The 12055-nt window shown below is 27.6% G+C and overlaps 1 protein-coding gene and 1 long non-coding RNA gene across 2 annotated transcripts in view; one reads left to right on the top strand and one right to left on the bottom strand.

Annotated features, from left to right (window-relative positions):
* Nucleotides 1–152: 152 nt before the first annotated feature.
* On the top strand, nt 153–11880 carry LOC136969557 (uncharacterized). Its single transcript, XR_010879841.1, has 2 exons — nt 153–212; nt 11633–11880. It is a non-coding gene; the product is annotated as an uncharacterized lncRNA (long non-coding RNA).
* Taf5 (TATA-box binding protein associated factor 5) overlaps nt 11829–12055 on the bottom strand; it is a 59628-nt gene continuing 59401 nt past the window's right edge. Inside the window, exon 19 of the mRNA XM_067263605.1 lies at nt 11829–12014. Coding sequence (XP_067119706.1) covers nt 11900–12014 — 115 coding nt within the window. The 3' untranslated portion in view covers nt 11829–11899. The remainder of the gene's footprint in view (nt 12015–12055) is intronic.

Here is a 12055-nt window from a genome sequence, read left to right as displayed (position 1 = left end):
ATGTTATTGTTCATTCAGCATTATCAATTTCTTAAACACCGGTCTGTAGCGAATGTAATTGAAAACAATACTTTATTATGTCGTTTAGAAATTTTCTATCTGGCAACACTTACTTTTATCGCTTTCAACACTCCTATTGGTAAGTGGGATGGCTGTTTGACGTTTGTAAAATGATTTTAATTTCTATTAACGATCGATTATGTCGCGAAACTGTAAGTCATATTTAAACCCAGTTTTTGTTCTTTGAAAAATCTATTCTGGTTTACTAATTTTAAACACTTCTGTAAAGCTGAAAAGTGGTTTTAAAAGAAACATTTCAGGGAATGATTAGAAGTTGCACTTATTATGGATAACATTATAATTTTCTTTTCACAATGTTAGTGAATTTTATATTTATAATGTGTCGAAAACCTTTTTAATCATTTCCTACAAGTAACTGAAGTGTAATCCTTAATGTACAGAGTAATCACAAAGCTCCTTTAATTAGAGTTGTCATAACTAAATCATAGAAAAGAGGACACTAAAAAGTTGTAAAGATTGATTAAATACCATTTATTTTAATATAAGTTTCATTTTATAATAAAAAATATGTATATATTTTTGCATTTTCATCTTGTTTTCTTTTGTTGTTATATTTATTTGTGTGTATAAAAATCCACAACAAAAATTTTACTTTCAAAAAGAGGATTTATTGCAACCCTACTTTAATGCTAATTAGGTATTAAGAGATTTTTTTAAAACTCTTTCTGCCCTGTGGGCATTAAGAGGGCTTCTTTTTAGCAAACCCACCATGGATAGCCAGGCATTGAGGGACAGAGCCCAACGTATCTGGATGAATCACCTCCAAAAAATTTCCTGGGGATTTTTCAACCCATCTGGATTTGATCCTGGGTCCCCAGAACAGTAGGCTGTCTCCTTGACTGTGTGGCCATCTGGCCATCAAAGGTATTAAGGATAAAAGACATTATTTGCCACTTCTATGATAATTAGGTATCTTTATGATTCTCTCCATTCTCTTAAATTTTAACTTTACCAATGTTTTGAATATCTCATATTGACAATTGGAAATTGTTAAAACAGTTTGATAACTGTTTTTAGGTCAACTATTGTAAGATAGAGTTCAGTTTAAAATTTTACAAATGTCCCAAAGTGAATTGTCAAATATTAAGTCTGGAGTTTGAGATTTGGGATGCAGTCTTGTGTACAGAAACTTTGTGGCCTTTATACAGATCACGTATTCATCCGAAGAAAGAAAAATTCCTACATTAAATTTAAACATTATTAATATTTTAATAACAATATTCAGTATAATATTTTTTAAAATAATTTAATTGTTATAGAATGCTTGTTAAAAGTTCCACTAAAAACAGAGTTGAATATGTAATGCTAACTTAGATGATTAGATTTTTGGAATGTTATTAAATGTATATAGTTCAAATAACTCCAGGCACTAGAACTTATTTTCCTAAATGAGATGTGATTCCATATTTAATATCTAAAGATTAAACTAAGAAAAATCTATTAGCACTAATAAGTGGAGTTCATCTAGGTAGTTCCTACATGCGACGTCCACAAACAAGATGGTGACCATTGCAGCTAATAAATACTGTCCCACTCATTGCACTTAGGTAGCCCCTAGAGTGAGAAGGTCAGTTTTTAACATGTATCAGTCTACTGCCTATTCTACAAGCTTTGCATGTAGACGTGCAACCCCTAGAACTATATAACATCGAGTACTCGAATACTTGAAGTACTATGGAGTACTTGAAGCCAGCATAGTCACTTGGACCAAATAATTAAACACCATAGTCTTGGAAGTACCACCATTGTGGCTACATAGATGCACTTCTACCCTGTTAATTAAACTGTTTCATATACATTTGTGTTGATTTGAATGTTTTCTTTTTTTGTTCTATAATTGAATGCTGTTTGTTATAAAAAATAAAATGAATGAAAATAGTTTATCTTTGTTCCAATAAAGCATTTTTTGTTATATTTTCTAAAAAAGCTATTGTCTTTTGTTTGTGTTTGTTAACAGTTTCAACCATTCAGTTAGAACATCAAATTTTCAATACATTTAAAAAGTAAATTGATAGTTGATTTTGATATATTTGTCTTACATCCAATGTTTCCTCTAATTTTTTTTGTAGATGAGTGGAACATATACTTCTCTGAGCAAAAAATTTTTCTGAACATACATATATAAAATCTTATTTTTTCCTATAAAAATTAAAATAATTAATTATAAAGTAGAGATTAAAATTCATTTTAAAACATACTTCCATACAAATTATCATTTTTTGTCAATGATTTAATGTATTTAATTGAAATATACATAGCAATAATCATGTTGCAGACAGAGTGAGAAATAAGTAAACAACAAATCAGTGTGCATGCTCACCTGCGCGGCACAAATTCTCGTGTGTGACAATTTCAGCAGACTGTGGCTGTGCAGCTTAGAGGGAACATTGCTTACATCATAAACTATTAATTGCATACAAACTTTTATAAACATATAAAACTTAAAGTGATAAAGATACAGTACACACATATTTGAGAAGTATTTTAAAATATTTTCTTATTAGATAACATGTATATTCTCTCTTCCTATTAAAATTGTTACAATATTATTAATTTTGCATTTATTCATGCAATATAATGATTTTGAAATAAATTTTTTCCTAAAAACTTTAAGCAATCTGATCCATGTATTAAATTATTATTGTTTTTCTTTAAAAATGTTATAATTTGTATCTAAATATTTCTTTGAAGATCTTAGTTTATCTAAATAATTTAAAACTTAATTGTTTTATTCATATTATTTTTAGATATATTTATATGACTTCATCTCTCAGTTTTGAAAAGATTTATAGAATTTTTCATAAAATATAATATATAATAAATATCACGAGTACTGTATATTCTTGTTTCATTATAAAAATTTGATAGGCATTTAATTTTTGATTAATTTATGTATATTCAATTAGTGTAATTTAAAAAAATTTTATTTTTATGTGCATATTTTGTTACTTTTTATAATTATTCAATTGATGCTTCTTTTAGATATAGGCTGTTCATTGATTTTTCTGACGACTCTTTACGCTGGACAGAATTACAAGAGGGTATTTAAAATTCTTGCAATCTCCAGTCTATCCTTTCTTATTCTGGGAAAGAGTATAGATAGTCTTTCCCAGAATAAGAATGTTTATTAGTCTACACATTCAAAACTAATTCCATGTTCATTATGAAGAACATAAAATAGAAGTACAGAACACATATCAGAAAATTATAAGATGTTTAAACTGTTATTATCCGTTTGAAATTTTTACCATTTTTGCAAGAAATCTGAGATTATAAAAATACAAAAAATATCACAATGTATGAATTTTAATTTAGTTATGGCAGTGGAGAGATACACATTTAAGATCCAATATATTGGCTCAATTTTTATTCTAGAAAATATGTAATTTTGTGAATGGTGACAGGTGATACTGTATATAGCATAGATTCATTTAGATTGTGTACATTGCAAGTGTTGGCAACTCCTCCATTTTGTATGACTTAACTATAAAAAAATAAAATTAACTAAATGTAAGGAAGATGCAAACTTCAGTAGTATCAAGCATAAACACCAGCTCACATTTAATATATTCTTAATTCTACAATGCTTTAGAAATATGAAGGTATGTAATTATTGATCCAGGATATACTGTTGAGTTGTTATGCAACCTCAGTTTGTCTGACAAAACCATTCTGGAAAGGTTTGGAACTGAGCTTGCACGAAAATTGGTGATAAAATCTGTATTTTTATTTTAAGTAAAAATAATAATAAATATTTCACCTATTTAGATTTTATGAAGATACAACATACATTATGCAGTCATTAAAAATAGTGAGAATGTTCATGTCTTTTTGCTAAGCTATAACTTTGATATAAAATCACTTTTTTTAGCATACTGTACTTATTAAATACAAGTTGTCAAAAATGATGGAAAAAATGAAAATATTGATGTTAACTTAGAAGAAATTTCATAGTTTATGATAAAACTATGCAAACTTTATCATTTTTCATAAAGAATATGTCATCTAATAATTTGCCTTGTCTAAAATCCAAGATATAAATTTTTTAGTTCTCACTGTTGTAGCAACATAAATTCTAACTTAACCAATTTTGTCAACCTTTGAATTTAGGTGTGCATCATCTAGTAAAATTAGTACATTTAACTTGTGGTGAAAAATGTCCTGTATAGATAACATTATTAAATGAATTTTGTCAATTCTACATTCAAGATATAACAATTTTTGAGTTTCAATTCCACTTACATTCAAGGAAATCAATTACTTCCAATGTGACAGCTCAACTTAAAATTAACTAAAGTACACTGCAAAATGCAATATATTATGTTAATATTTATCAAATGATAAGAAAAATTATCAATTTGCTCACCAGTAAAGTTTCTGTAAAAAATCACTGATTTTACCAAACAACATTGAAAAAACTAAAATACTATGATTAATGGATAGTACTGAGAAAAATATGAATTCAAATGTAAAGCTGGCAATGTACTGTACAGAGATGGGATATTATATTATTAGATAAGATGCACATTTTTATTCTTAAATAATATACAATACAATAGAAACATGATTTAACATTTTCAAGAAATCGTGGAAAAAAAAATGCATAAAATTACAGAATATGTAAAATCCAAATATCCTTAAAAAAAGCATGCTAAAACATACAAATATGTGTATTTGTTACCGGCCAAACTAGTTTGTCCTAGGCCGAACTGATTTAGAATTATTATTCAAGTATATTTATGGTTAAAATAAAATTAAAAGGCAGTCAATTAGATGAACAATATTTATTCAAACATAGTCTACTTAATTATAAAAAACGGGGTTAATGTTACCCTAGGTATCGAAGGCGGAGGCTTCTCTCCGATACCAGCAACCAGAAGACGGAACAGTGGGGACACACGTTTTAACCTAACCTAACCTATTCTAATAAATTACCATAATTATTAGAATAGGTTAGGTTAGGTTAGAACTTGTGTCCCCACTGTTCCCTGTCTTCTGGTTGCTGAAATCGGAGATGAGCCGCCATCTTCGATACCTAGGGTAACATTAACCAAAAACGGTATTGATTAGAAGTGACACAACACTTGTACAAAACTATAAAATAAAAATAAGCTAATCAGTACTTATCATTTTGTATTTTTTTATTAAGCCATGCACTTTTAAAGGTAATTAACTTTCAAAAATATTTTCAAAAATTCAAACTAAATAATAATAATAACTTTTAGAGTCAAACTAAAATTAAAAATGAACTTATTTGTGCTTCTTAGTGTAACATATAAAATATTTTACCTTTTATTTATTTTTACAGGGTGTACTGTGGTGGCATTTCGAATTACACAAAATCATTTTTTTTTACACTGGCACCTATTTATAGTACATAAATCAGTTTGGCCAGTAACATATATATGCATTCAAAATAGGTAAAGTGATGGAAAATGTATATTACCAGTATATATACTTCTGTGAAAGCATTTACTTTATTTCATACAATGTAATGTAGTACAACATTTGGCATCTAGACATGTTTTAGACAAAGATGATACACTATTAAGCTGTCTTTTAAAAGTAATCAAGGATACTTGTTTGTTTCTTGTTGAGGATTTGATGTATTTTCATCACCACAGTTTCTAAGTTCGATTAAAGTAAAGAAACACATTTTTATCAATACCATCACAACCATTGTGCATTAAGCACTTTTGGTGTTTTGCTGTAATGTCATAATGTTGGATTTGTAGCTGCACAGGAATACTGGATCTGGACCACAGAATCTATAGTAAACTTCAAAATTTGTCTTGATATTGCTTTACTTGTGACAATCTTTAAATCCAGTAATGGTTTTCAAGGTACCAAAACTATAAAATATTGTGTTCTCTTGTTATCACAGGATAATGAGGCAATCTTGATAATTCATTGAACTTTTATAACTGTCTTGACAACCTGAACATGAAATACAGTACATTTTTTTGAAAAATGTTATTTGATGTGACTTGTCTAAGGATTGAGTTTTTGATACGTTACATCCAAGAAAGACACAAAATCAAAAAAGATGCTAAATATGGTAACATTAATATTGTGGTTTATGAAGATTTGAGGAGACCAGTGAAAAATATGTTAAATTGAATTTCTACTGTATTACATTTTTTACAATAGATATATTTTGATAAAAAAACTATATAGTACTAATGTTTTCCAGTATGCTAAAGAATGTTTTTCTAATTGGAAGAGTCAAAAAATGCTAATTAAGGTAGAAGTGCTAAGATTACAAAGCACAAACTTTTTTTTTTTAATATAAGCTTTTTATATATAAGTGCTTTAAAAGTTTTTCCCTCTGATTCTATTCTGAAATATCATTCACAAATTTGAGAATTGTTAAATTTAATTATACTAGAATTATAAGTACATGTTTGGACAAAAGTCTCTTTAATCTTAATTCTAATATTAGATTAGCTAACAAGATGTGAAATGTGTTGCTTTTTTATTTTGTTTTTTCTTAGAATGCTAAAATACAAAATAGTAGTAGTAATTTCTTTTTTGTTTCAAATTCATATAATAAAATTACAGAATTTTATTATATGATAGTCATTTCATAAAAAGGATATAATTGAAAAGTATGTATGTTTACAAAACGGCATAGTTTCTCAATTCTTAAATAATAATGCTTCAGCAATATAGGAATGTTCTGAAGACAAAATACTTTTTCATTGTGATGGTGTAATTAAAACAATTTTAATATGTAAGAAAGTTGTTTTTAATGTTTTACATTACTATAATGCACTTAAATACATACATTTGAAGTATTACAAATATGATTACTGATTAAATTGTATTTTCAGTCATGAGACAGTGGTGACTCCATCCCTCACTCCCAATTATATACATCACTGTAATGCATTTTCATGCACACATCTAATATTTTGGATTAAATTCTACATTTTGTTATGTTTCTCAGATTTTGGGCTGGGGAGGTTATCTCCCTAAAACATCATTAAAATCATTGTTGTCAGACTTAGAAGGCTAAACTTTCAGGATAACTATCTTAATTAGAAGGATAAAATTTGAGGACATGGTGCAAAGCAGATTAAATAAAAGCATTTAACCTTCTGCAAATTAAATGAATAAAAATTAAGCCCTGAACCCTGTTGGGTTAATTTTATCTTGAAGATTATATATTTATAAATTTAAAGTGTATTTTTATTCAAATGATATAATGGTGTTTCATCAGGTTTTATTAAGTAAGATTGAAATAAAACAAAGATTTATTTAAAAAAAATATATTTATAATAAAAAACACAAACAAACATTCATCTACTTATGACTAACTGAAAATTTAAACTGTTTGTAGAATCAATTTTTTAAAATATTCTTTTTTATAATAAAATTTTAATACTTATTAGTATAATCTAGACACATTAATTTTTATAGTTTGCCTTGGCAAGATCATTCATTGTATATTTCAATGAAATCTTTGCATATAAAATTTGAGCATTCTAGACATGGTGAATTACATTTTATGCATGTATTTTGAGTCTTGTGATACATATTCCTCAGACACTCAGAGCATCTCTGAATTATTTTAGCTCATTTTGGAAGTGTTTCTTGAGGACTATCTCTAGTATGTTCATGAAGTCATGTAAATCTCAGGGTAGTCTCTCATTACCATTTTTGTTTCTTATGTGTTCTAATGACAATTCCAATTTTCTCTGCATTTAGTTTTTCCTTTTCTGCTTCATATATTAACATAGCAGTGATGCCTGCATGATTTAGCATTAAAAAATGTGAGTGGCCAATGTTTAGAATTGCACAACATATCTTAGGTTCTTGCAAGTTTATCCATAACATCAACTCCACTTTTTGTTTGATTGAAAAATATGACAGATGGTTTCCTTTTATCTCTACTTTTTGTATCCAACTCCTGATCATGGTGTAAGGTGGGGATCAGATGTACAAACTTGTGTTTTGGAATTTAGGAGACAAGAGTAACATCTTTTTGAAATCCTAATAGAGATGATATTTCTTTGTACTATGCCTTGAATTATGGCAGAATGCAAAATTTTTTGCTCAAATCTGGCATGAAAGATGATTCAGTATTTGTTGGTAACTTTGGAAGCTGCTTCACTACCAGAACCTGATTGCATACCCAGATGATGTGATTCATCACCACCATCAGGAAAAAAAAAATATCATTGGAGAAATTGCTATTTTCCTCTAAATGAGTTGAAGAAATATCATTTATCATTATCTTCAGGATAATGATATTTCTTCAGCCCATGAGACATTTTAGGATTACTTATATCAAAAACAAACATAAAATGATATAAATAAGCAAAAATTTTAGGGTTTAGAAACAAAAACAAAAAGCGTGTTACTTACTTTATTTGCTATATTCCAAACCACATGATTTAAAATGTCCACACACACTTTAAACATGTGCTCAAACTATGACATCATATAGTATAAAGATTTGCTACTGTAATGCCAAGCAGTACATCTTAACTTCACCTACTCAAAAAACCAGATCACTTGCATTTATTTTGAAATAAATATGGCAGTTTTAAAAATACTGGGGATAATTTAACCCCATCTGGTTCATAAAGGTTAAATGCAGAAGACAGACAACTATAGTTTATGAAGATTAATCATAACTATAGATACAAATAATGGTATAACAGTTAACATTTTCTTGAGTTATTTTAATTAATGATTCTTAATCCTAATAATAATAGAAATTTTTAAAAATTTTAATATTATAGAATAATTGGCAGTAATTTTGCAGGGAGTTCTATCTATTATAAGATATTTTCATTGAAGTCAATTGTTTGAAACAATTTACTTTAAAAAAGTGGCAAATATACTGCTACAACAAATCTTTCTCTAACATTCAAGAATTAGGCAATTTTGCCTGTTCCAGCTTCAATGGTCATCTCAATGATATTCCTTTGGAAACTTTGGAACCTTCAAGTTGAATGTTTTTTTTATATGGACCAGGATTTATTTTGTCTTGACCTGTCTAGCATGTCCTGTCAGTTGCCTGCATATGCTACTGTTGTAGTCTCAGAATTATTCAATCCTCTTTACCAAACCATAAGTCTTTGTCAAAGTATATCAGTATGGAGGAAGGCTATGCTATGACAAACTGAAACAACTCAGATATGTCATAGCAGTACAACTATACGAAAGTTAAAAATTGAAGAATTGAGCAAAAATTCTTCATTTATAACATTAAAAAGGTTTTCTTTATCTAGAAATAATCTACAGATTAATGTTTTATAAATTATTATTATTATCATTATTAATTTATTTTGGCTAATTTGATTAACTTTTGTCAATAATTTTTATTTTTTAAGTATATTCTGAAGTACATTTAAGCTGATTGTTGATACTGTCTAAACACATATAAATACATTTAAGTACATTTACTGCCACACATTGTTTGAAACTAATCAATTTATTTATCAACTCAAACAATGTAAGACTAAATGAATGTTAATCATTTATCAATACATCATTAGACAATGGATATAGATAATCAATGCTCTAGAAATGTAATTTCATGAATTGATGACTAACAAATTTACTAATAAAGATCTGTCAACAAACCAGATGATGACTTGATATTGCCAACTTTCAACTATAGTGAGAAAAATTGTGTAGTTGGTATCTGGAGTGAGAATAATAATAACAGCTCTAACTGTTTAATTAATATTTCAAAATCAAATCTTAGTTTGATGGATTAAAGTAAAAATGAGTATGTATACTTTTTTAAAGTTACAATTTAAATTACTATATTTACTTGCATATAAGACGACCTCGCAGATAGGACAAGGTGTGACTTTAAAGATCAAAATAAAGAAAATTAGATTTATTAATATAATTCTAATTTTATTTCGTTTAATCACAAGTAAAATGTCAAATGTAAATGCACACATTGTCAATTTTACAAGATTTTTCCTTAAAGTTTAAAATGCCAGTAATTTTTGCAGGACAATTTGCTTACGTAAAGCTGGACAATCGGGACCCTTTTTTGCCAATTCTTAACAGTCAAATTCACTCTCTGTCGATTACACTTATGAGTTTCTTTGAATTCTGATTTCTAAATAATCATCTGTTTTCACCTGAGAATGGATTAAAACTTACCGTATTTACTCACATATAAGATGAGGATTTTATTCATTTATCACAGCTTCAAATTCCTAGGTCATCCTATACGTGCAAACGAAAGATTTTTTGCGTTTTTGCAAACAATTTTTATGAACCGTGTATTTGCATTTTTTACTGGATGCTCATCCTCTGGTGTTTGATTCAAAAGACCCAGATAAAATACTTTTGTTGTTTGATTCTTGTATATTGTCAGGAGTAAAGATGAATAGCAATAGGAAAACCAAAGCTTTTGAATTGAATTCCAGATTGAAATTCCAAAATCACACAGGTGATATAAGTTTTCATCCATTTCCAAGTGAAAATAGATGATTATTTAGAAATCAGATTTTGGAAAAACTCATAAGTGTAATTGACGGAGAGTGGATTCGACTGTTAAGAATTGGCAAAAAAAGGTTCCTGATTGTCTAGCTTTACATGAACAAATTGTGTTGTCGATCTCACAAGATTTTTCCTTAAAGTTTAAATTACCAGTAATTTTTGCAGAACGATTTGTGCATTTACGTTCATTTGATATTTTATTTGTGATTAAACGAAATAAAATTAGAATTGTATTAATAAATCTAATCTAATTTTATTTATTTTGATCTTTAAAGTCGCATCTCGTCCTATATGCGAGGTCGTCTTATATGCGAGTAAATATGGTATATCGTGCTCCTGTGTGATTTTGGAATTTCAATCTGGAATTCAATTCAAAAGCTTTACTTTTCCTATTGCTATTCATCTTTACTCCTGACAATATACAAGAATAAAAACAAAAGTATTTTATCTGGGTCTTTTGAATCAAACACCAGAGGATGAGCATCCAGTAAAAAATGCAAATACACGGTTCATAAAAATTGTTTGCAAAAACGCAAAAAATCTTTCGTTTGCACGTATAGGATGACCTAGGAATTTGAAGCTGTGATAAATGAATAAAAACCTCGTCTTATATGTGAGTAATTATGGTATATAATTTTTAAAATTAAAATTTATTGCTAAATATAAGATCTTTCTGAAAAAGAAAATTAATTTCTTTTTTTAAAAACTGTTCCTAAATAAAATAACAAAGTTTTCCCCTGAATGATTTGAACTACTTTAAAGTAAATTTTATTATTATATAATCTGCTTTATTTATAGAGGGATAAAACTGACAATATGTTATTTATTTCAGAGTGAAGAAATAAAGATCAAATTGAAGAATTATTTGAAGATGAGCAAATTCATTATATATTTCTAACATGAAAAGATATCATTAACTAAAATCAATGCCTAACTTAATTTAGAGAAAATTATTTTTCACTGCATATTATATCTCTATTCTAATTATTATTATTAATATATTCAAGAATAAGAAGTAGTATCTTTAATTTTTCATGAATGTGTAAAAAAATTAATGAATGAACTATATTTTCAGGTATTTGGGTACATGCAAAAAAATCAATAACATGTCCTGTATGTAATAAAAGTTTTCCTTTCCAAAGTCATCTTGTTCGTCACATGAATTGTCATCGTGAAGAATGTGACAGACACAGATGTGAATTTTGTGGTAAGACATATAAATGGAAAATAAGTCTTCAGTATCATTTAAAAAGTCATCAATAACAAAACTATAAGTTTTTTATATTTTTAATTGAAAAATAAAATACATTTAAAAATTTATAACTTAGTAGGTTTTTACTTATCAACCCTGATACATTCCAGCTGACAAAAGTAGATTTTTTCTCGTAAAGTGAAGAGTCAAAATTGGTGTTGATTTTGTTGGATACGAACCAAGCAAAACACTTTCATTATTTAACCTAAAAATCCATGAAATATCAGAAAAAGATTTCTTGTTATC

The sequence above is a fragment of the Centruroides vittatus genome, unplaced genomic scaffold (genome assembly GCF_030686945.1).
Source record: "Centruroides vittatus isolate TY-2023 unplaced genomic scaffold, ASM3068694v2 contig_1035, whole genome shotgun sequence".
Taxonomy (NCBI): domain Eukaryota; kingdom Metazoa; phylum Arthropoda; class Arachnida; order Scorpiones; family Buthidae; genus Centruroides; species Centruroides vittatus.
This window is presented reverse-complemented; position numbering and strand designations above follow the sequence as displayed.